Genomic DNA, 26,000 nt, shown 5'->3' with positions numbered 1-26,000 from the left:
CAGATGCGACACAGCCGCTCTTGTGGCCGATCATGTGGACACCACCAGCTGGCCAGTCACAGAAGTTTCATGCACTTATGAATAAGCACTTGCCCTGGTCAGTAGTGTTCAGTTTCCTGAGTATGTACAACCCAGTTGAAGCGAAATAGCCCCGATGGGTGATCCGCCACCACATTGCAGATAGCGTGAAGCATTTAGTTTCTTTTCTAGAATTTTGAGATGCTGCAGCCGCATTGTTTTCATGACCAACATGGAAACTTGTTCTGTTCTCCTGTGTAGGCATGCTCTATTGTCATATCGCCATACTTGGCCAATGTAATATGTTCAAAATTTCAGTAGTAAACTAATTGTTTGCTGCATTTAAAGGACTTCCGGCTTGTATTGCCATCAAAATATCCTAGTATATATATGAAGTGGACAACATGTTATTTTGCCACTGAAAGTGATAATAGTGCCATTGGTGACATCCCCGATATTCCGCCAACACCAGAGTGTTTTGTGTGTGCATGTGTTGAATATGATATGCGATGGGCGTCCTTGCAGGAGTGCCTTCACGAACTGCGACTGCCACCCTCACCGTTGTGGTTAGCGACATCAACGACAACCCGCCAAGGTTTCAGTACGACTACAGGCCAGTCATTCCCGAGCACACTCCTCCACAGAAAGTGCAAGAGATTTTGGCCACTGATGATGATGACCGCTCCAAGAACAATGGCCCTCCATTTACCTTCCGCATGGATCCCAACGCACCGGAGATGATTCAGCAGTTCTTCCGTGTGGAGCACGACCCTAGTGCGTACAACTTTCCTAATATATTGCAAAAAGCCCCTCTGCCTCGCAGTAGTTGGAAACAGTGCACTCGCTATGTGCGTTTTCACCTTAGAAAACCACATATCACACAAGGGAGAAATTCTGAGTTCTGTACTTTACAAACACATTTCAAGTTGCGATGTACAGTGTAGGCCATTTAAAAAGTAACCGCTTATAGTGCGGGACTGGATATAACGCAGGTTTTTGTGGCCACTGGTTTGCCTCCCATGGAACTCAATGCATACATGTGTTGCTTAAAACGCCGTTTTCCGAAGTACAATACCGTTTTTAGTGCAGTTTTTTGGCGGGTCCGCTAATCGACTAGCGCAAAAGGGGGAAAAAAAAAAAAAAAAGGACTGCGTCGGCCATCTAATGCAGGGCGCGCTTTCTGCTCTCCTCCAAAAGGAAGGTTCCCTTCCGTTCACGTGTTTTGTTTGAACTCGTGTACATATTTTGCCGCCGTGTGCTCACAAACGGTGTTTATCGGATAAATCCGAATTGTCGAAAATTTCACTGGTGAGTGTTCTTAGGATTTTTTTCGGATTAAATCCGAAAACCCGGAGCCCTAGTTATAAGTAGTCTACTCTGTATTTCCGGTTTCTGGGCCTCTGGCTTGCACAGAAAGCTAATGCTTGCACAGAAAACCTTGCCTGCTTTGCTTCACACCTCCATAGTCTGCCTTCCAATCGAGCCTTGCTGGTCATAAAATATGTACGTCCACGAATAAGAATGGGAGGAAAGAAAAAAAGGCTGATCTGGATTTCTGTGATAAACGCTTGAAGTGGCTGCTGTTTATTGGGAGCTTCAGGGGCCTTGATTTTGAAAAGTACCGATAACAAAGTTCAAATGCGAGATAAATGAAATCACTGTGTTTGCGAAGCAACACTCTTAGCATCTTGTTGTAGCTGTGATTGCTGTGGCACATTCTAAAACAATGCTATTTTTCTGCGCAAAGGAACCGGAAGTCTGAGATAGACAATGAATAGAGTTGGACAGGGGTGTTGGCAGAGCAGTGCTGCTGTAGCAGCTGTATCATCCACACATTTACAGCTGTATGCTGTAATTGTGTGGGTGAGGCCACTAACAGCACTTACTCAAACCAAGTGGTGGGCTGAGAAATAAAATTTTACAGCAGGTTGTCATCTTTGGAGTTCTCCATGGCAAAACCAAAGCATACTTGGATAGATTGCATTTAGTAAAGTTTTGAACTTTTTTTTTTTGTGGTTGCTAGACCTGTGTGTCCCATTCACAGGCTTGGAAAAAAAAAAAAAGAAACTCTGCAGAAAAATTTTGTACAAGAATTTTATTAAAATCAAGCTCAGCATGCCAGAAGCATTTTTTTTCTTGTGATTTCTGCCGCCTCAATTTTAATTGTGAGTGGCAACGTTGCTATTTGTTGGACACACTTGCAGCAACTTGGTGCTGAAATTTGTGGAACTGGTTTTTTGTGTGGCGTGGTTGTCGACAGGGTTATTTCGACCTACCAGTGACAGGTTACTCGTACTTAGTTATATGCAGGGGACCTGTGTTCATGCTTTCTATTCACCATGGCTTAATGCTGCCTCGTAAAGTTTCGTACCTCAAATTATATTCAGTTACGTTCAGTTGCACATTTTAGGGACTTTGTGTTGTTCTATGGCTTCACACTAAAGAAGATACAGCACAGAATTGCAGCCATTCTTTGGGCCTTTTTTTTTTTGGTGCACAGTGAATGGGTAGTAACTCCTTTGGTTTTCTGTTTTGCCAGCTGGTGCCAATGGAGATGGTATGGCGGTGGTACGCTCCAGGGAACTGTTTGACCGAGAAACGCAGAAGGAGTACTTGGTTCCCATCCTCATCAAGGACAACGGCAATCCTTCTCTGACGGGAACCTCCACCCTGACGATTATTATTGGGGACATCAATGACAACCGCATGCACCCGGGCAGCAAGAGTATTTTCGTGTACAACTTCAAAGGTGTGTATGCACGGGCACGTCCATAAGTGACGTCCATTATATCGGGTTGACGGGATTTCGTTTTGTGCTTTGTTACCTTCATGGTCACAAAAATTTCTGTCACATAGCTAATGTTAGCAAACATAGCAAATATAATCTATAAGTACTTCACTATTATCTATCAGTCCGCTGTACTTTATCTCAGTTATGCGCATCTTTGGGCGGCGGTAGAATCAGCAAATTCATCAATTTGATTTTTGTGTCTTTTTAAAAAATCATTGCAGGCCTGAAATTTAGTAACGTAAAAGTATGCTGCAGCATTTTACTGTGGGCTGTAAAACTGCCTTATCGCAATGGCTCACGCAAATGAGTACCGTATAAGTGGGAATATAGGTCGAGCTGGAATAAGGTCAACCTGCTTACCTTGCGGCCGAGAAAATGGAAAAAAAAAAGTTGCGTATGCAGCATCATTTTATTGAGGCTATGAGCACATTTTTCATCTGTTACTTGTTAGAGCTGTCTGAACTCTTGTAGGATGACTGCTTCCATCTGGCTGCCTCACACACAGTAATTTGTCCTCAGGGCAGTCCGGAGAACTGCTTATGAGACACTTTTTAAACACTCGCAAGACCATGTCATTAGGAAGCGAGCGCCAAGTATGAAATGACCGTGAGCAGATCGTCGCGGGAGCCGGACTGTGTAGGTGGCCAGTAAACACTGTGTGAACTGGCGCCAAGTACCTGAAGTTCTCTTAATTAAGAAAGAAGAAAATAGCATGCACTCACATAGCACGCTCACTGACAGCGAGATAACGGGAAAGGAGCCACAAACAAAGGTGGCGGTGCGTCCGCTTGATGCCGGTGGTGATGGTGCCTTTGGGTTTTAGATCCCGATGGGCTGCCTGGTTGCCAGATGACAACTAATATTAAGCCAATTACCGGTATATAGGTCAAGGGGTGACTCTTCGGAAAATTTTTGGGTAAAAAATCGACCTATATCTCGACGGTAATGGGGTCCTGTATGGTCATCAAGGTGACACGGATAGCACCAATCACCAAGCAGTACGAGGGGCACTGGTGGCCCATGGCGGCCCCATTGCTGTGCCTTGAACTGGGTGACGTCAAGAAAGCTGCACATGTGCTGTGGGCAGATTGTGGGGGCATGTTAGATCCCCCTGTCTTACTTTTCCGGCAGCCGTTGGGGGCCAGGAAATTGGCAATAAATACATTTATAGAAATACTCATTAAGTATTACGCATGTTCCAGCTCTCAGCTGCCTCTGTGAGGGTGCCTAGTGTGTGCTAGAATTTTTATCGTACTGGTAAAAAAGAAATCTGACATGTCCACCAAATTTGGTGCATCATTATTAAAAGGTTCTACTGCATATTTGTAGTAAAGTGTGCTTGATATTCATCTGCATGCCTCTCATCTTTGTGCGTGGTTCTTACCTGAAATAAGTATGATTGTGTGAGCTTTCTGCATTTACTTGATTTCGAGCCGATACATAAAAAAATAACATTGGATACAAAAGTCGGCGGCCCGCCTTGGTTCAGCTAGCGCCACCTGAAGGCTCAGCAAAAAGGGGGTATTGTTGCCACTTTGCATCCATGACCGTGGCCAACCAGAGCACAAGTAACAGGCATTCACGCTCCTTGAGATTTCCTTTTCGGTTTTGTAGGACAACTTTGCCTGCTTGGGTCATTATACTGGGTCATCATACAAGCGATGTCAATATATACTGCAGACTTTAAATGGGAAGTTGTGCTGGTTGAAGAGAACTTCCAGGCCAGGTGGAAACTTGGCATTGAGAAAAGAAATCTTTGCCCTCGAGATAAGCCTGCACTGACAAGTTCACGTTCTGGGAGAGGAAAAGACTTAAAAATTCAAAGGTCCTCTAAATTTACTTTTGTTGTTGTGGTCGTTCTCCCCACCCTTAGTCATTCTGAAACAAAACTAGTTTAGATTGTTCTATGGGCTTTTGGCAGCGGGGCTGCACCATTTCATTTTCACTTGGCAACATATCAAAAGACATGTGCAAGCTTACAGCCTAAAGTGTGACAGAGTAGGTTAAGCAAGCGTACCAATATAATTTTGTGAATAGAATTTAGTCTATACTTAAGAAAACACATTTGGATGCTCCTGTGGGCCTTTTATTATTCTTTTTCTATGCCAATACTCAAAGTATGCTTCCTTCTGCTTAGAAAGCCTGTTTTGTATCTCCAACATACTCTTTGTGGTTGCAGTAAGGTCCCATTTCTCTGCTCCAAAATTACTAGGGCCAATCACATCACTGTGTTCACTTTGCTTTGGTTTCTTCCAGGAGAATCTCCTAAAACAAAAATTGGGCGTATTCATGTTGAGGATCTGGATGACTGGGACTTGCCGGACAAGACTTTCTTTTGGGAGAATAACAATGCACATCCAAACTTCGACATGGACGGCCAGACAGGCATGATTACAATGCTCAATTCGACCGGGCCGGGCACTTACTCGCTGCGTTTTCTGGTGTATGACCGTATGCACACGATGGATGCCCACGCTAATGTGACCGTCACTGTCAAAGAAATTCCAGAGGAGGCCATCTACAACTCTGGCTCCATTCGTGTCACTGGTAAGTGGTAATAAAACGTCTGTCTACAGGGTGATTTATCTTCCAGATAAATTGTGCATTTGCTGCGAGTTGCCAACCCCATGAACGTTGTTTTTTTCCAGGGATTACTGACGAAGACTTCATAAGAGTTTGGGATTGGAAAAAACAACGTCAGGTGAAGAGCAAGTATGAGATCTTCCGAGATCTGATTGCTGAGCGCATCAAGACCAAGCCATACAACGTGGACATCTTCAGCGTTATCTTGAAGCAGTCACGCCCACCCATAACTGACATTCGCTTCTCTGCTCACGGCTCCCCATACTACAAGGCCAGCCTTCTAAACGGGGTAGTGGCCGTCAATCGGAGAGAGGTGGGTTACTGCAGCTTAAACTTGTGCTCACAATACCGTTTTTCATCTTTGGGAAAGTGCAGACTGCCTGAGGGAGCATAGCGGCAGAATTTTATTTACTTGTAAGAAACATCAGCTGTGTTGACCTAAGTGGCAGCGCAGAAATACAGTCCTTCAGTGCAATGTGTGAAACTCTAATTCACAAATAGTGTTTGCTTTTTTTGCGAAAATGAGCAGTGCTTTTTTAATGTTCAAAAAATTCTTGTTATGAAACAAAGTTGGCTTCACTACAAGGCATGCTGTTCTAGCTTCTCCACCCAGCACGTGTCCTTACATTTGCTTTTTAGCATAATGCCAGGGGTGTTAAAAAAGATAAAAAGAAAAGCACTTTGCAAACATGAAATGAGCTTAAAGCATGCATACGAAAGAGAACTTGGCCTGTGAAGAAGTTCGGAAAATACAGTAAACCCTACTAGTGGGACTGTTGTAACGAACAGTGCATGCAGTGCAAAGCTTCCCTGCTCCTAAAAAATTCAACTTATAATGAAGTCTGTTTCCTGTCCTGGTGGCTATTATTTATAATGACAATATACTGTGTATATAATTTTTGATTTTGCACGTATTGAAGTGATAGTGGTGAACCCAGCAAATGTTGACTGGTGCTCAGTGCTTGCTGGCATGCGGGTATTCCGTCTCTCACCAGTTTTTTTAGGTACAGCTCTGGGAAAGTTCCAGCCGTGTATGTTCTAGTCTAGTTCACCAAAGGACATCTTGCACCTGTGTTTCAGATCGAAGAGAAAGTGGGCATCAATATCACCATGGTTGGCATAGACGAGTGCTTGCTGGAGAACCACAACTGCGAGGGCAGCTGCACCAACGTCCTCATGATCGACCGGCAGCCGGTTATGGTGAATGCCAACCGGACATCCTTTGTGGGGGTCAACACCTGGGTGAAGGCCAAGTGCACGTGTGGAGCTCGAGACTTCTCCGAGATTGAGTCCTGCCGCAAGAGGCCCCCGCCCTGCTACAACAATGGCCGCTGTGTGGACACATATACAGGCATCAGGTGAGTGCCACCCGCTCTGCTCAAGCCTACCGGACAGGGGCCCATGGGGATGCTTTGAGCCGAGAGGTTCACTAAACTGTTACTAGGCCTCTGGCTTGCACAGAAACCAAGTGCTCGCACAGGAAGCCTTGCCTGCTTTGCTGCAAATTGCATAGTCTGCCTTCCAATCGAGCCTTGCTGGTCATAAGCTGGTCATAAGCCTGTCAACCATGCACACTAAAACAACCTTTGATAAGCAGCATGCTGCACACCTACGCCATGAAGCCCTGAAACCTAATCATTTCAGCTATCACTTGATTTGAGGCACCTGCTAACATCCCTTTCTGAGAAGAGCACAACACCATTCCACCAGGTAGCAGTTGTGATATTCCTTAGCCGCATGATTAAGGTGAATTAGTGCTCTTTAACACTCTGCCCTATCCTTTCAGTGCCCCACTATTTCCCTTCCCCCACACTGGGTTGTGTGCAGGTGAGCCCCCTGCCGAGCTCAAAGATCTTTCCTTTTCCTTTCCCTCAAGCCACAAGCAACAACACGTGAATTGGTGCCATCATATTCAGAATGAACCCATGCACGATGCACAATGGCGGTTGTTTGTTCTTTTTCCCTTGCCGACTATTCGAATTGTCAGCAACACATAGATCCACATGGAGCTAGGACTGGGAAATCACGTGCACTTCCGTGCAGATGTTTAACATGTACTAAAATAGGCACATTACTATGCCAGATGGGCTTTGATAGTCGCACACTTTGTCTACAAAGCACTGCAATTTTCGATTCAATGTTGTCTTTAAGTTAATTACTGTTCCTGCTAAAACTAATGCCTAAAGTAATTGTTCAAGACTCCGATACATGGATCCGTTCGGAGACTGTGGTGGTCAGTTTGAATTGTCCTAAATTTGAAATTAATGGGCTGTAAATTAACACGTTCTTACTGTATTTTGGGATTTGTAATCTGCTGTTCAGAACATCAAACTACCCTAGCCCAAGGTGAGCTAGCTACAACCATATTGCGATAGCCAGGATGCACTGGCAACTAATGTATGAGTTGGTGTGTAGTTGGCCTGCTTCCAAGGTGGGTCAGTTGGCTATTGTATAGGAGGGTACTAGCTTCACGACACATCAGGCCATGGCCTGAGGTGTCAAAGGGCAAAAGAAAGCAATGATTTGTTTTGTGGTGTCTGTGTGGGCGTGTCTGAAAGGCCCAAAGAGATAATTTTGTGAGCTTTAAAATAAATGGGCAAGTTCAATCTTTGCTTTATGAAAACATTAAACAGAATGACTTTTAAGAGATTTGGCTCTGTGTTTAAAGTAATCAACCCTGTAAAGGCTTCAGAATATGCAAAATGTTTGCAGGTTTGCGAAATCCAATGCCCCTAAACCTGCACATTGCAAAGCCTCTTGGTCAAGCCCTTTAAATTTTTGCAAAGTGATGTGCACCCTTATAGTGTCCGTGTTCATCAGCAGACAGCTTATTAAAGTCAATAATGAGCACTTTCTGTGGTTGGTTGTCTTTCCTGTTTGTTTGAAATATGAGCTCTAGCAGCTAGAAAGCAAAAGGAGAGACAAGATGATGTGCAGATGTGTGGTTTCACTGCAACCATATTAGGCTCGAAAAAAGCTGTAGAAATCCCATTCCGGCCTGTGCTAGCACAAAAATCTTGGCTGCAGGTAGGCTTAGTCATGGAGTTCTCAGCAATTTTCCTTTTTCCCTTGAAGGGGCTGCTTGGAGAAGTAACCAGCCAGCGTACACTGAGGGGACTCGTGCAGCTCTGCGTTTTGGAAAAACGTGTACTTACTGGCAACCGCGGTGTGTCTCACGCAGCTGTCGGTGCCAGTCCGGCTTCCACGGACCACAGTGCCAGCAGACCACTCGGCACTTCAACGGCAAGGGCTGGGCCTGGTTCCCGCCCCTGCAACAGTGCGAGGACTCCCACCTGAGCCTGGAGTTCATGACGGACCGCCCGACAGGGCTTCTGCTCTACAACGGCCCCATCTCCCGGCCTGACCCAGGCGAGATCGTCATTCAGGACTTCATCTCGCTCGAACTCAACGGCGGAAGGCCCCGCCTGTTGCTGGACTTTGGCTCGGGCACTGCGGAATTGTTTGTAGACGTTGAGGAGCCGCTCAACAATGGCAACTGGCACCGACTGGATGTCTTCTGGGACCGACAGGTGAGAAGGGCTTTTCAGTGGGGACGTTTTTGTCTTAGGGGGTCAACTGCGTGTAATTGGAATTGGTGAGGTAAAAAAAAAATAAATAGGTTCACAATTTGCAAAATTTCCAAGTAAATTTGCAAAAGCAACATAGGCACCACCATTAAAGAATGGTAAGCAGTAGAGCAGGGAAAGATTTCATCAGGGCAGGGCATGTTTTTAGGAGAGGCAGACCACACCTGCCTTTGGTGCCATCTCTGGCCTTGATTGGGTTTTTGAAAATTACAATAAAAAAAGCGCAAACAATGTACACTGTGTCAGCGTAGGTGGCACCTCATAGTGCCATCTCTGTGCAGCATAGGTTCCGGCTGAAGCAGCTATGTATAAGCAGGTCATGTTCAGGGGGCTCAATATCTGGCCATGTTTACCCTTTTCACGTGTCATGGTCAGGGGTGAGACAGCTGCGCATATTGCACAGTTTTGATACAAATTTATTTTCCTGTGCCAGGCTGCTCCAAAAGCTTGAAAATTGCAAAAATTGCGCCAAACTGCTCCAAAACAGTCTGAGAGCCAAGGATTTTAACGCTCCCGTCAATTTTACTGAGGAAAACTGCTTAATGACGGCATAATTTTCCCCATCCCCAAGGTGATGCTGTTCGTAAAGGTTTAATTGGTTGATCATTCAATAAAAAAAACCCGCATAAAATTGTCCCCGAGATGGTTTTTCCGAAAGTCACAATGTCGGGTTGCGGAAGTTATATTCTGTGAGGTTTTTTAACTTTTCCCTTCGAAAACCATTGCAGTCTTGTAGAAAAAATACTTATGTGTACTGAGGCGCCAAACTACTTCCAAACTAGGCTTCCAGGCGAGGAAGTTGCTCGTGGTTCAGGCAGAGCGCTCTTCGCCGATTTCTGCCGTGGGTTTGGTTAGGGGGGTGGCTGGGATTACATTTAGTCGTTTGATGTGTTGCGGGAAGTTGTGCGCCTCGAAAGACGGGAGTTCATCAAAAACAACGTGGTGTCCGCGAGTGCGCCGTGTTTCGGCATTGAGTGTGAGGCGCGGCGCATGCTTGAATTGAAATTTCGGACTCATGGCGGTGTTACAAAGGCAGCGAGCGAGCGGCGGGAATGGGACGGTTGACATTGCAGAAGTGGCGGCGCAGGCTACATTGCCGTAAAATGTTCAAGCAGTGTCCGATAGCGGGATGGGCTATTATTGCACGCTATTAATAATGGTTCATCTATCTGAAGTGAAATGTAATGCCAAGCAGGAGGTGGCTAAACATACCAACGTTACCCAAATTACGATCATAGCGAACGTGCATCTTGGGGATTGAAATGGGAGGGCTGGTGGGGTGCGACGACTGTCACCTCGCTTTGCGCAACTTTTGCCGTGGCTCTACACTTGGGCGTAAAGCCGAGTCTGGGATTACAAAAATAAAAATTTCGGCATTCACGTGATAATAAAAATGCCTTACTATTGCTTAGTTTTTCAATTTGATATTTTCAACTGTGCTCCACGCTACGTATGCATTGAGCCTAAGAATTTAAAAATGGTTTGTAAAAAGGTAGTGCAGTTCACACCTTGTGATACTCTGTTATAAAAAACTATTGAAAGGCTGTTTCAGTGATATGTACATTCAAAATCGGTTAAAAAATTGTTCCCCCCCCCCCTTCCCGAGTTTAGAGTTTAGGCTCCTAAGGGGACATAATATATGCTGTTCTTCTGCTCCAAATCAAGGTTCTTCTGCTCCAAAATCGTGATTTCGCTGCTCCAGAAACTGCTCCTAAATCTGATTTAGCCGTCTCACCCCTGCATGGTTGGAGAGAGTGCATCAAAAGGCCATGGCAGTGTGTTAAAGGCATGGGCCTGCCACAGATACTAGAAATCATTTCAGGGCCATATTTACGTTATAATGCAAAAGTGCACATAAAGCATTCTGGTTTGTGCTAGCCTCAATGTAAGTTGTCACCAACATATAATCCTTAGTTTGGTGAAACCTTCCTTGCGCGTTTTCCCTACAGTCTGTGCGGCTAATGGTTGACAACTGCTTGTCGGCACGGACTCACGAGGGCAACCAAACCATCGACCGATCCCATTGTGAGAATAGCACACAGGTGCCGGAATTCAACGAGTTCCTGAATGTGAACACGCCACTCCAGCTTGGTGGAACCCACGTTGGTGGCAAGGATTTGGGTGCCTATGCTTGGCGCCACCGACATACAACTGAAGGATTTCAAGGATGTATAAAAAATGTTATCCACAACAGCGAGGTAAGTGTGTGGTTTTCCTTGTCGTTCTGTAGCGGGCAACTAAATTCAGTTATTTTTGTGGCACTGTGTACTAAATTCTGGGTGTGTTGCATTCAGGGGGCATGTAGAACTGGAACAAGCAAAAAAAAAAAAAGTATGCTGAAAAATGTTTAATCTGCTAGGATTCAGTTTTATAAAAGTACTGCATATCCTACATCCGGCATACCATGTAAGACACATTTCAGCTTTTTTTTTTTGTCCTTTGTTTGTTGTGCAAAGGAGGGAAAAAAAATTCGTAAGCATGTTGAAATGCTGTCGCATGCAACCAAAACCCTAAGCCACTTTTCATAACTAGTGTTGTTGTTGTGTATCGGAACTTAACCCTTTCAGCCCTGATTTTTTTTAGTTCAATCAAAGCAAAATTTTCTGTGTATTTTCCTAAAGTTTAGGTTCCCATAAGCCCCCACACAAAAAAATAGAGCTTAAAGTGCAAATATTAACAGATTAGTTAAGGAGGTAATTAATTAGGACATCTGGCAATTAAAAATTTTGTGTTGGGCAGAGACATCACTTTTGCCTATTTTCCTAAATTTCATGACAACATGAACCTACAAACAAAAAATGAGCTTCGTAGTACACGTATTTATAGATATACAAGCTTCGGAAGGAAACTCGCACCGCCATTTTTTTGCAGCCTCAATGTCGTAATTTCATCTTCAACGGAGCTTCTTCTCTTTGTAGCGTCAAGTTCCACTAAAATGAAACAATAGTGATATCTATCACAATAGGCATCATTGAAGAACAATTCCCCAGAAAACTAGCACTTTTGGTTGCGTTCTCTATGCCCTATAGGAACTTTTAGGTGATGACACCACCAGGGCCTGAAGGGTTAATTTATAGCTACTGACAAAAACCCTGCTGAGGATTGCTGCCTGGTGCATCAACAGGGTGTCTAGCGACCGGGAAAACCGGGAAAAGTCAGGGAATTTTGAGCCATTGGGAAAAGTCAGGAAATTGTCAGGGAATTTTTCAAACAAGTAGTACCAGTCAGGGAAAACCACTTCGGGGCCTGCCCACACAGTTTTAGAATAGGGGAAACCAGTGTTGGAGGCACCCAAGAAGTTACCGAATGCAACACGTTCGCGTGCGACGAAAGTGTGAACCGCATAAAACGTTTTCTGGTTTTTCTGCAAGTGAAAACGCGCCGTGCACGCCAGAGGCGCGCTAACGCCGCCGCGGAAACCACCCGCACTGTGCATGCCAAGCGGCAGGTGCCAGCAACATGGCGGCAGCACCAGCCGCGGAGTAGTGCGGTAGCTCCAACGACCACTTCTAACCGCTCTTTAAAATGCTACTCAAGGCACAAACGCACTTGCTTGTGCAGGAAAGGAGCCACCGCAGGCTTGAAATCGTCGAGGCAGCCATGAATATACCACACACGAATCGCGTGCAAAAACTCGTCGTGCGGTTCACGCAGCTCGCAGCTGGATTAGGTTGCTGGGTGCACTTGCGCGGAGGGACGATGTAGATGATGCCCAAATCGCACGCACAACACGCCTTTTTTTTTTCCAGCGAATTTCAAAAGGCAGATCTTTTTGGGAGTTAATCTTGAAATTACTTCTTTCTTGTGACATCAGGAGCCACAATTACATAATCAAAAAGTAACATCACATGGTTTAGGCATCACCATGTCTTAGACATGCCTTAGGGTCATGTTGCATGTCGAGCCAGGACAATCAAGAAAAAAAGCAAGAAAAAAAGCAAAAGGTGCTTGCTGAAGTGCAACTTGAAGCTTCTATCCTTCAAGATGAACTAAACTCTCTCAAGCCGTAACTCAAGGCAAGCAAACCTCAAACTGAACGAACAAAGTGAAGTTAATCGAAGTGCATTTTGAGAATTAGGGTAGTTGCAACAAATGTGTTTTCCCTACGTTAGAATGTGTTTTCTCTACGCTTTTTATATGCTTCACGGACCATTTTCACAAAATGGTGCCTGTTGTATAGGTTAGGGAATTTCAACTAAAATGGTCATGGAAAACCCGGGAAGTCAGGGAAACGAGGCAGACACCCTGATCAAATGCCGCTCAGTTCACTAGGCTCGCAACTTGTGCCTTGAGAATTGTTTTGCATTTGTCGAAGTTCGACTGTTGCATGAAAATTTGTGACCAGTTGAATTCCTACTGCAGTGTACATGGCAGCTGGTTATTTGTTCTGCAACTATTGAAGTTTTTCGCTTTGGAATTACCGTATTTTCACGCGTATAACCCGCCCCTGCATATACTCCGCACCCTCACTTTCAGCCCGCCGGAAAAGAAAAAATATCCTTGCGTATTGCCCGCACATTTGATACAGGATAGGCTGCACCAAAGCTACTGCGCAAGCATTGCGTCACATACCATGTAGACAGGAAAAGCTTATATTTAGCAAGTACAATACGACTGAGGCTTGGGTTTGGGCTAGTTGGCTATACATCATGTTAAAAAAACAGCGCTTGTACTGTCTTTCCTTTGTTTCGTCTGTGTCCCTGTGCTTTTCCCCCCTTTTTTTTTTTTTTTTTTCCCACTTGAAGTAGAATACACTGACTGAAAGGTGAAAGTCACAATTCACTCAGTGTCACTGCTGTCGCTAGAGCTATCACTTGAGCCGCAATCCTCACTGTTGTACACAAGGTCACTTTCGGTTCCATCCATGTTTGTGATGCAGCATTTTTTGAAGCGTTTTTGCAGCATCTTACCTGGAATCGCCCTCCATTGTTCTTGTATGTTTTGCGCAATCGCTGACATGGAAGGCTTAGTCAGTGTTACTGCGTAGGAGCTTCATAGAACAACGCGCATTGCCGGGAAGCTGTACTCAAGGAAAAACCTCGCGTATTATGTGCCCCTTTACTTTGCCACTGAAATTTTCGCACTTTTGGTGTGGGTTATACGCGCGAAAATATGGTATTCAAAGAAAATCATTATTTCCTTTGTATTCACTTCAAAGGCAACAATAGTTATTTGCATGTTCCCAAAATATGTACAGTTAAACCCGGTTATATCGAACTCGCAAAAAAAAACACCTATCAGTTTGATATAGGGGATAATTCGATATAAGCAACCTAAGGAACTGGACATCATAAAAGCACGTAGAATTTAAGAAAAAAACACTTTATTGGTAAAACTGCCTTATTTTCGCACAAAATAGTTCTGTACCTTCTTCTGCTTGAACAGCCTCGCATCCCGAGACGGTACGCACTTCACATTGTCTAAAGGGTTGGAGAAGCTGAGGTCTCAATCTTTCACATTTGCGAATAAGTGTTGGACTAGTGCGAGTGCACCAGTCACTTCGGAGGCTGTGGGCAAAGGATCGTCGTTGTGCCCGCTTTCACTTGCACTCGGTACGATGTTGGAAATGTAGTCCTCCAAACTCTCCTGTGGTTGCAACACCATCATCCACACTCACAAAACTGGTCGACCGTTGATCCGACAGAGGTGCCCGGAACATCAAGACAGCTCGCTCCATACTTTGGCAACACTGGCGGTGGCTTCATTGCAGTTTTCAGGATTTTCAGTCATCGCCAGCACGCACAAGCCGGGAGATTTGAAGCAATTTCGGGCGGTTTCTTTAGTAACATCTGCCCAGAACCTACTTTGACAAGGTGTTCTTGGGAATCTCATGACTGATGGGGATGTCTGACTTCTCATCAAGTTCGACTTGATTTACCATTGTCAGTTTCACAGCGAAAGGAAAATTTCGCCGCTTCGCACTAGCTAGAATGACTAAACATGCCTTTATTAGGTGAGGCTAGTGCTAGCCACCACTAACTTTCGAAAAAGCCCACTAAGTGTGGGCTTTGTCAATGACAATGTAAATGCAACGAATGAAGAAAAAGCATGGCGGGTGGGCTGGGGTCATTTTTTGCTAGGGGGGATGTCGACAGCTCGCCCTTCAGGGAGAGCGAAGTGAGGGAGGGGAAAGAACTGCCAGCTGGCCATGAGCGGCCATGCTGAACCACTTCGAGGGGTGCAGCGGCGGAATTTCTCTTCCATCCCGAGGGAAAGCCAACTAGGGGGGGCACTTCTGCGTCATTTCTCGTTCGATATATCGCTTGTCGCTGGTAGTTTTGTTGACTTTAGTAGGCCTTGCCTTGCGTAACGTTTTCTACCATGGGTTGATCATCAATTTCGCATTTTCTTCCTGACCAAGTTATTGTTGAGAAGAGCTGCTTTGGCAGCTATACGGGGGCAGCGGGCACTTAGCAGCAGCGCCCTCACTGTGGCTGCCTCCCCGACAGATGTACGACCTGGGCTCGCCTGGCAGCTCGTACAACAGCGTGGCCGGATGTCCCCCTGCCGAGAGCTCGTGCAGTGAGGCGGCGTTGCTTCACCAGTCTTGCGGCCACGGCCACTGTCTTGGCACCTACAAGGGGGCCGAGTGTGTGTGCGACCCTGGCTGGCACGGCCCCAACTGTGACAGAGGTGAGCAGCAGCGAGGCGTGTGGCCCCTCCTGGGGAGCGTTGTCCCTCATTCATTGCCCTCCTGTCGGCAGAAACCCAGTCCAAGATGTTCCAACAGAGCAGCTACATCAAGTACGCGCTGCCCTTTGACCCGCACCCGTACAAGACGGACATCCAGCTGCAGTTCCGCACGCGGCAGAAGCACGGGGAGCTGTTCCGCATCACGAGCAAGCACGGGCGGGAGTACTGCATCCTGGAGATCCGGGACAAGAAGCTGCGCTTTCGGTTCAACCTGGACCGCAGCCGGGCGTCGGAGGAGCGCGAGCTCTGGCTGCCCTGGGTGTGGGTGAACGACGGCCAGTGGCACACGGTGCGCGCCCTGCGCCACGGCGCCTCGGCCAGCCTGGCCCTGGATGGGGGCAGCGGGCGGCGCTACCACGAGCTGCTCGACTGGCACAGCCCCCACCAGCACATGTGGGTCGAGAAGCAGAATGTCATCGCCGGCGGGGACGTCCAGTATGTCGGCCCCGGGGTGACCGTCGTCGACAACGACTACCAGGAAGGTGCGTGTTTTATCCTCCTCGCCTTTCTCAGTTGGTAGTGGGAAGGAATTTTGTCAAGCTTGCATTTGTGCCTACCATATTTTCTTGTGTGTATAATGAGAGTTCTTCAGACCAAATTTTTGCCGCTCAAAATCTGTCCTCGCTCTAAATTCAGATGACCACAAAATTGACCATTTTAAAGCTTTTTGAAAGCTTGTAGTTTTTCAATGTCATGTTGGCAACATGCTCTCCCATGTTCCAGGCCAATCCAAATTCACGAAAGTCACAACTGTCCCTGTTGTCCCACATTGATAACACCACGCAGTCAGCTGCATTTTCTCTGAGCTTACCTGGTCATTCAGTACACCTGTGGCCTTTTGTGTTTCCGCACCCTTGGACAATGGTGTATCAATGGTGACTCGAAGCATCCAATACGATGCCTATTTCAAAAGATGAGCAGGTTCGATGGCCGAGTAGCTGGAAAGCTCGGTCATGCATTGACGTCAATGAGCTGATAATTCACAAAGAGAAGTGCCAACAGGAGGCTGTACTCGTGTGCATGTCAAGCCGGAAGGGCTCACATGGCCCTCACTGTGGGTGAAACCCCAAGCTGGAAAAGAAGTTTGCGGAGTTTGTGGTAGAGCAGCAAAAGTGCTTCCTGGAAATAAGCTTGGGAAGAATGAGACCTTGCCCATGAAGTGAAAACTCCCCTGTACACCTGTAAGGCATTATGGTGGGTGAATAGCTTCGTGTGAAGGAAAATTTTTTTATTGTGGCAGACCACCTCAATTCAGCAGAAGCTACCGGTGAAGTTTGAAGAGCAGCTGTTCGAGTTTCAACAAATCGAGTAGTATACCATTGGGGCATATTGGCAAATTGTACCCTTACATGCCAATGTCAAGTGTTGGGGGCACAGGTGGTGCACCCAGAGAACAACTCACTATGAGAAGACGCAGCTGACGGTAAGGCTGACATGCTTGGTAGATGGCCACAAGCTCTGTCCTCTTATTTTCTGCTCAAAACAATGTCAAAGGAGAGTTTCCCAAGCAGCAAGATGATAGTCCACTGTAGCGACAGGGAAGGAAGGACACAGCCCTTGGCTTCTACTGCGACAGAATGGTGTGGTGCTGATCACTGGGTGCACTTCACCTTGCGTTGATCTTGGTGGTAGACTCGTATCACGGGCACCTGCACCTAAAGTAATGGAGAAACTGACACAAGCAAAGGACCACCTTGTGGTTATTCTCAGAGGGATGACCTCTGTGCTCCTTCGTTTAACGCATCTAAATCAGCCATTCAAGTGTAGGGTGTGGCAGCTGTGCGCGGCAAAGGGAATTCATTTTCAAGAGATTGCTAATGAATAAAAGTATAATTTGTTCTACAGTTCATCTGGCATTATATTTGGGGTTTAATTTTTTTTTTCTTTAAGCATTCAAGGTTGTCACTCGTTGTATTACAGTCATGTTAACGTTAGGAGGAACGTGCAATGGTAACATGAGAGCTGCTGCATAGAACACCAAACGGGCGGCAACACACAGTTTTACTCCCATGCTAATATATGCCACAGAGCAAATAGTGTGGTATTCCAGTAAATACGATAGGTGCTAATGCGGGACACCAAATCAGGCCCGTCCAGCCACGCTGTTTGCTGGAATTTCCCCATTGTGGTTCCCGCAGGCTGGCATTTTTAAGGTAAACCTGACTGCACATAGGATACCTATGTCTCGAAACATGAGGCAACCAATATTTACACATGGAGAGATATTCAAAAGCATTCACAATCATAGATGTTCTGCCATGCAAATGAGAAATGTAAAGGTCCACTGTGTTTGTTACCCCTTGCGAAGGCCATTCCAGGGCCTTTGTGTTGCATTTGAACCTCTTACAGTTGAACCTCTTTATAAGTGTCTCTTTTACGAGAGGTCTCTTATAAACAAGGTATCATGTTTTCACTTACTGGTCAACCCCTAGTTCAATGTGGGTACTCTAAGACTAAAATGAGCACAAAGGAAGGCTACAGCATGTTGCGAAAGGTTTGTAACTTATGTTTGGCCCCCAGATTTCATGAAATAGTTCTGAATACTTGTTTGCTTCATGACTATTTACACCGTTTTTTACGACAGCTTCTTCAAGCTTTCTCTTCTCTCACTGGCTGCGGAAGATGAATCGTAGATGTAGAGTTCACAAGCGTGATGAATAGCCAGAGTACACAGCTGCTTCCGCCGTGTGCTCTGGCTATTCATCAGGCTTGCAGGACTCGACATCTGCAATGCTTTTTGATTAAGAGCTGTGCAGTCAGGAGAGCCCACCGCGCACTCCCTGCATTTTTGGCTCGAGCAGAAACCAGCGTGCACGGTCACGCTTCTATGCTTGGTGGTAAGCTTTAATAACTTCTGTAGATTGTATTTCTATTGCCAGGGCTTCTCGTCATTTCATAGCTGAATGAACCACTGTTTGTTTGCTGAAGTTATGATAAATTGTGACTGCGTGCGTCTGTCGCTCTTCTTTCCACAATGGATGCAACTTCAGTTAGTGACTGGTGGCACCAGATTTAAAGTTCAAATGTATGTTACAAGTGAGATTGTTGGCTGAAATTTAAGAATAACTTGTCCCTAATAACTGACTACCTGCTACATCCAATGCCTGTTAAGAGGCCAAATTAATGGGAAAGATTGGGTGGCCAACCATGTGGGTGAATGGTGTCTCTTATACCCGCTTGTCTCTTACATCCATGCCTCTTATAACGAGGTTCAACAGTATTGCCATGTATCCAATGCCTGTTAAGAGGCCGAATTAATGGGAAAGATTGGGTGGCCAACGATGTGGGTGAATGGTGTCTCTTATACCCGCTTGTCTCTTACAACCATGCCTCTTATAACGAGGTTCAACAGTATTGCCATGTACGCTTTCCTTCGAGGGCAGTTCAAAGGGAAATGGTAAGATAAGCTAACCTTACCATTTGAAGGCAAATGGTAAGGTTGTGGCAAATTCTACAAGTTGGGATAACCAGATAACGTGCACAATAAGAATGCGGTTTGCAATCACAGAACGTTTATGAAATGCAGCTTTCCAACTTTCTCAGCTTTTAGCTTGGTTGTTAAGTGCATTGATTTTTTATTTCTTGTTAAAGTAAAGACAAATGAATATTAACTGTTTTATAGTAATGATACTTTTTTGTTTTGTTTTTACTGTTGTCAGTTTTACAGTAAACGTCAGCCTCGCAAAATTCGCTGCATTTTCCAGCAATGCAACGGACTGCCTCACCGCTGCCTTGCTGAATGTGCCAGTGGGACTTCGTTCGTGGACTTCTTTGTCTTTTGTAGTGGAGGCATTACACCTATACCCCAGCAGACTAGTTCTTATCATCGCTGAAACCTCATCGTTCATAAATTTGCCTCTGTCTGTAACGAACCATTTCCTTTGGCAGGTTGTATGAACGACATCCGGCTAGACCAGCACTACTTGCCAATGGAGAGTGGTTCTGAGTATGCGGCCGTAGTAGAATGGCGCAACCTGATTGACGGCTGTCCGTCCAACAATCCCTGCCACGGGATCAGCTGCCCTCGACCTTTTGTCTGTGTCGATTTGTGGATGCTCCATGAATGCAGGTCAGTGCACGGTGTACGGAAGCAGCATGTTGCTTGCCGGGATTTTGCTGAGCTCCACAGAGCAAAATGCACAGGAGCGTCTACTGCGCAGCCTTGGTCCCTGGATGCTAAGGCCGTGTTGGCTATGCTTTCTGCCGTCCTGCCATCAGAAATGAAAAGCTGTCAAAAGTCAGCCTGAAGAGTGAGTGAGGGCTGTCTTCACAGGAGAAAGGCGTACTTATATACCCTATCTATTGCATGGTAATTCCACTTGCATTCGTGGCTCCGATTTGATGCCAAAGGAGGAGTCTCTAGTACCATTACCAGCTTAGTTGGTGCTCCTGTTGCATTTTGCACTGTGGCAAAAGCATGGCAAATTTTTCTATTCTCACTGAATGGTAGTGACATACAACAGACGTAAACATCGAAAATGAAATGTCTGTACGAAAGTACAGCAATTTGAATGTGATGATATCGGCCATTCAGGTGATAGAGCTACCTTGTGGCAACTTTAATTGGTGATAGCTGTAGATATTAGCTGGTTGAAGTGCAAGCTAGTGCATACAAGGTTCAATTTTTTTTTCCCTGCGAACGAAAGTCATGCATGTGTATTTGTTTTCTTCCTTATTTTTTTTGTTCCTCATTATGTTCCTCTTTTTTGCTGCAAGGGCGGCAAGGATCAGTTGTGCATAGTACACTCAAACCTCGTTATAATGAAGTTGAAGGGGAGCCGCAATTATTTCGTTATGTCCGTTATTTCGTTATATCGTTTATAACAGCTTACGACAATGTATGCTGAGTTGGATGCACATCGATAAGCATGCAAAGAAGGAAATCGCCTCGCGGCCCACATTACTGCTACGCGACCATGCATGTGAAGGAAATTGAACAGGAGACAAATATTTTGCCTGCTCAATGTGCACATTGCCTAGTTTATTGTCCGCTAGATACAGCTGGAAAAAGTCCGTGATGCTCCATTGTTTCGGACATCACAAGCGAAAGACTACCTTTTCAGCGGTGGCCATTGCTGAAAAAGAAGTTTCTTCGGTGCCCATGGCGATGGCGAAAACGGCATCAACGGTTGATGCCGTTTCGCCGTCGCCATAGGCACCGAAGAAACAACATAAAAGGCCAACCACATCGAGTGCATGCAACGACACTGGCACGTCGAACGCGTGGGCATGGTAGACCACGGCGTCTTCGTCGTCACTTGCGTCAGTTTGTCCGCTGACATCTGCGACAATAGCACGTCGGCATCGACATTGAGAGAGCCATGCTCCTTGCTCCGCCCCGCTGACTGAGCGAGGAGGATGGCTGGCTCAGTTGCGCATGTCGACGTGGGAGTTCTAAAACAATGGCGCTGAATGAGTGTGGAACTCCGTGGAGCACTTCACACACAGGGTGGGGTTTTTGTTGGGAGGGGAGACTAATATTGTTCGTTATATCCATTGACAGGTCTATTTTACTTCGTTACAATGAGGTTTCAAATGCATGGTTCTCTATGGAGATTTCAAGGGGAATTTCATTTACTTCGTTATATCCCGTTACGTTATAACGAGGTTTCAAATGCATGGTTCTCTATGGAGATTTCAAGGGGAATTTCATTTACTTCGTTATATCCCGTTACGTTATAACGAGGTTTCAAATGTATGGTTCTTTATGGAGATTTCAAGGGTAATTTCATTTACTTCGTTATATCTCGTTACGTTATAACAAGGTTTGAGTGTATAACTTTACTGTAAACATAAGGTAAAGAGTCTAAGTTTACTGTACCTAGACTCTCACCATAGCTTTTAATCACAACATGGCCAATAGCTTCCTCTTGATATAACCATGGTTCCTCTATAACAAGATTCTATCGTTAACCGCGGTTTTTGTATGATTGTTGTTGTTGTGTCTTCTCAGAGCAGGCAGACCACAAATGGCAGTAATATTTTCTACATCTCTCTTGGAGGGGGGCACAGTGGTGAATTATCGTAGAAAGACACATTCTTGGCTCATGCATTTCAACTCTAGCAATAGCAGTTGCTCAATAAAAGTTAGAAAATGCTATGTCAGTCAGTCAAGCAATGGGATTGTGAATTATCTGCCTAACTTCAATCATGAATTTGAGGGAAATGCAGTGTTTCTGTCAAAAAACAAGTCTTAAACAAGTGTGAGAGATGTCTACTCACCCTTTGTGCTGCTCCATAGTTGTGGGGCATCCAGAATTTTTCAGGCTATCCGTTTTCAAATGTCAAGGGTTTTTGTTGGTATTTTCCATTTCAAAGCTAACCTAATGTTTCTTTACTGATCTTTTTTCTGTAATTTGACAAGTAAACACTTTAAGATGCTTTTGATCTACATTCTGAAATTCCATATTTGTCTTTTTTTTTAGCCATATTGAATTATTTTGTCATTAAACAATGACTGTGTTCTAGCAGGAATTCTTCTTTTGTCACAAGCCTTAGCAGGATAATCCTTTTGAAGTACCCTTCAGCCTTTTTCTCTGTGTCTCCAAGTTTTTGAGCAATTTTTTTAAACAAGAGAAAAAAGAGCCTGGGTGGCACAGACGCGTTGCCTCCGAAACTGTTCGGTGCTGGCTTTTAACTTCAGCAAAAATCTTTCCTCACACACTTACATGATTAACCATTCTCGCTATGGCACTGCTAACTTGCTGAACTAACCACTAAGTTACTTTTTACTATCACAGCCTTCAACGTTGGACATCCTTAATGATATATTTTGTTCTTCAGTAATTAAGGTTCTCCTGTTTTGTTAGTATCATTGAGAGCTGCAAACATCGTAGCTTCAGTGTCAACCTCTTGTGCTGCCCATTGGGCGCCGCTTGCGGGTTGTACCACCTTTCTCAACTGCAGGCAGTACGGAACCTTTTTTTTTTTTTTTTTTGCGTTTATTTACGGGGGACAGGGCAATATTTTTTTCTTTTAGGTTTGGCACTGTGTAAGGAAGGCGGTTAATTATGTTAGTTCGGTTTGTGCTGGACAAGCAATCTCAAATGGGGTTTGAAACCAGCACCTTATGGTGCGGAGTCTTTTTATGTTCTTTACCCTTGTGAACAGGGGGCTATTGGGAGCTTAGGGATTGCAGTCTGCCTACAAACGCAATGCCAGGGATAGGTTATAGTGCCATTTGGGTGCTAGATAGCTAGCCGCAATGGTGGTCACTTGGGCTACATACTGCCTGCAGAACATTTTTCTAGTAACTATCAAGTATTTAAGTGGCCTGTTAGCTGTACAGCATATTGTCATATAGTAAATCGAAAAACGAACAGTATCAAACCATTCGTAGAACACTGGAATGGAGAGTTCAGCATGTGCCTTATGCACTTTAGTGATTCCATTTGTCTTTGTAGAACTTTTATGCCACCTAAAAGCTGCATTTATGGGCTCATCTGGCGATGTAATTAGCTGTGCCATTTTTACCCCCACTTCATGTACTCCAGGTATTGAAGAGCACACTTTCAATGTTTTTATTTTGCAATAAGCGGCCTGTACAAAGACTGGTTATGTGGCAACATCTTTGCTTCACACTCTTTGAATTATTGTGCATTCAGCTTACTGAGCATGGGCTTTTGTGGTGCCAAAGTTTTGCACAGAGATCTGTTTCCTGTTTAGATATCCTTAGGGCATTTGCTGTTTTCCTCAATTTTTTCTTCTCCCAGTTTAAATCATGATTAAGTATTGAGGTCACATTTTGACACTTGGAAACATCAGCAACTACTTTTGCTACTTTTTTTTTCAGTTGAGTTGGCACAGAGTAGTAGTTACAAAATTTTTAATGGGCAAGACTGTACTAAGAAGCAGTATGTTCTGTCATTTTATTTAAACAAGGTAGTGTTACAATAAGGTGTCTGGTCCTTGTTTGGCACAGCTGGGAAGGGGGGTGTCTACTCTTTTTTTCTTTCTTTTAATTCAAAACATGCATGCACTTGGGTAATACCTTTTCAGTAACTGTACATCTAGTGTCTGTGTCTCTCGTTGAGGCTGGATACACATAGCTTGTGCCGTAGACAGCAGCAATTTCGCAGCAGTTTGCTAACCACTTGGCACTAACACCTTCCACTTGTTCCTCCTGCCCTGGCCATTTCCCTTTGCATGCTGCTCACACTGCTACCTCCGTATCCTTCCTTCCTCCTCTCCCCTGCCCCATGCTTCCCTCACCTTGTCCCTCCCTCCCTCTCTGCTTGGCCGGTGGCGGCCCCTGGGTGGCGGGTGGCTAGGTGCTCCCCTGGCTTTGCCGTAACGGAGAATGGCAAGAACTGCACGGATGCGGACGAGTGCCTGACGGAGCCGTGCCTCAACGGGGGCACCTGCATGAACCGGCCGCACGGCGAGGGCTTCTACTGCCTCTGTCCGGACGGCTTTGGGGGCGACCTGTGTGGCGCCCTGCGCCAGGAGAAGATAATGCGCCTCAGTATGGCCGCCCTGGCCGCCATTCTGGTCTGCCTGCTCAACATCCTCAGTGAGTGCCCCCTCCCCCCCTCCCCCACTTGTGCATGGGGCCTCTCCATGGCATGGGGGAAAACTGGGTACGTTGCATTAACTCATTGGCTGTTATTGGTCGCGCCCGTGCAAGGGCTTACAGTTGCGGGCGGCTTGACCGAGTATGCCTGAGCGTGCCATTGAGATCCCCCATGCGGCTGTGCACTGTCGGTGATGCCTACCTGGGTTTCCACAAGGGCTGCTGAGCCGGTTTCCCCACGAGTGGCAAGGGGCACTAGGGGACCATCCTAGCCCCCCCCCCCTTGTGGAAAGCCAGGGAAGCAGGAGATGTGCTGCGTCCGTGACTTGATGTGGTGGTGGCGCTAGGTGTGTGGAAGGTTTTGTGCCCACGGAAGACCGGCTCGACTGTGAGGACAAGGACGAGTGCCTGGACGAGCCGTGCGGCTATGCGGGCAGCTGCACTAACCTGCCCAACGGTCAAGGCCACACGTGCCTCTGCCACGACAGCCTGCAGTGCCACAACTGCAGCTGCTTTGACGTGGGCGCCGGTGCACGCATGACCAACACCTCTCTGGCCCTTGGGCTGGAAGCCCTGCTCATTATCCTCGCCTGTCTAGTGGTCTACCTGCGTAAGGAAGCAGCCTTGTTTTTTGTTTTGTTTTTCGCACCTTCGGGGCTTTGTGGGCTGAAGTAATGCAGCATAAGGATGGATGCTTAAGTGTAGCAGTGAAGTTTTGATTCTCCTTCGTTGCATCCCCCTCCCCGAAACTAACCCTTCATCCAGCCTAGGAAAAAGCACCTCTAAAAACTTGAGCTCCTGGTGCTGTTAGCCCAAAGTCAAATGTGGTGGCAAAAGTCAGAACCGTGGCTGCTGCACGAGACAACTACCGCCATAACCCTTCCTACATTGTGGCAATTTTCCCTGCTGGGCCCATGAGCATTTACCTTTGAAACATATTATTCCACTCCATCCCCAGCATTCTTTAAATCACAGGGCCAAAGAGGAACGGGAAGGTTTCAGGGTACATAATACGGTATCCGACCTGAAACCACACCCATGAGAACAAAGGCAAACTCTCTATGTGTCATTATATTCGCAGCTATTTCAACAATCTGGAGGTATATAAAGAATTGAAAAGAAATGTGGAGAATTTCTTTTTTGTGAAGAGCATAGCCCATTTCCTTGAGCTGCACAAGTCCTTTCTCAGACTGGGTTTATGTTACATCAGGGTTCGTTGCTTTTTTTCTCTCCCCGCACCAAGTGTACATTTATTTCATTCCAGCTGTAAATGACACCACATCTGCTGTTTCATTTTTTATTGTACAGTTTCTGGTTTGCTGAAAGAAAAGTTATGTTGCATTCTATGTAGGGTCTGATAGCCATGTTGCAACTATGTAGGGTCTGATAGCCATGATTGCTTTATCATTTTCCAAAAAATGAGCAAGCAAGCTTGGGCCATAAAAAGCTGTTTATAATCTTTGTCGTCCATGCAGAACAGTGTTTGTTTTAGCGAAGCACAGCTGTGAAGAAGAGCCTAATGAGATATATGTATAACCATCATTTGCCCTCCAAAAGGGATGTTTTTCACAGTATCTTTTTTTTTTGTCTCAGTTTTGGGGATTTTGCTCCTAGTACTCAAGATTTCTGGAAAGTGTGGTCAAGATCATGCAGAAAACCATTAACTGTTACAATGTTTATAGCAGCAAAAAAGAGGTCTTCATGTGCAGTGAAGGTAGTTTATTTTTAGCACTAAATAATATCAAATGCAGTTGTCATAGTTTTATGTTTGTGTCAAAAAGTACAGCAGTAAAAATGACAAACTGTCATTATACAA

The 26,000-nt window shown here is 45.5% G+C and overlaps 1 protein-coding gene across 4 annotated transcripts in view; it reads left to right on the top strand.

The window, feature by feature from the left end:
- Cadn (neural cadherin) overlaps nucleotides 1-26,000 on the top strand; it is a 297,368-nt gene that overhangs the window by 259,719 nt on the left and 11,649 nt on the right. For 2 of the 4 annotated variants that reach the window (XM_077686006.1, XM_077686007.1), the window contains exons 25-35: nucleotides 544-792; nucleotides 2,558-2,767; nucleotides 5,066-5,356; nucleotides 5,458-5,705; nucleotides 6,473-6,750; nucleotides 8,574-8,922; nucleotides 10,929-11,177; nucleotides 15,429-15,612; nucleotides 15,684-16,154; nucleotides 19,561-19,741; nucleotides 24,532-24,794. In XM_077686006.1, coding sequence (XP_077542132.1) covers nucleotides 544-792; nucleotides 2,558-2,767; nucleotides 5,066-5,356; nucleotides 5,458-5,705; nucleotides 6,473-6,750; nucleotides 8,574-8,922; nucleotides 10,929-11,177; nucleotides 15,429-15,612; nucleotides 15,684-16,154; nucleotides 19,561-19,741; nucleotides 24,532-24,794 — 2,973 coding nt within the window. Of the gene's footprint in view, nucleotides 1-543; nucleotides 793-2,557; nucleotides 2,768-5,065; nucleotides 5,357-5,457; nucleotides 5,706-6,472; nucleotides 6,751-8,573; nucleotides 8,923-10,928; nucleotides 11,178-15,428; nucleotides 15,613-15,683; nucleotides 16,155-19,560; nucleotides 19,742-23,942; nucleotides 24,185-24,531; nucleotides 24,795-26,000 lie in introns of all 4 variants that reach the window. The other 2 variants (XM_077686008.1, XM_077686009.1) reach the window with 1 other exon arrangement.

The sequence above is a fragment of the Haemaphysalis longicornis genome, unplaced genomic scaffold, assembly GCF_048455015.1.
Source record: "Haemaphysalis longicornis isolate Haplotype H1 unplaced genomic scaffold, Haemaphysalis longicornis Haplotype H1 scaffold_1, whole genome shotgun sequence".
NCBI classification, from domain to species: Eukaryota; Metazoa; Arthropoda; class Arachnida; order Ixodida; family Ixodidae; genus Haemaphysalis; species Haemaphysalis longicornis.
This window is presented reverse-complemented; position numbering and strand designations above follow the sequence as displayed.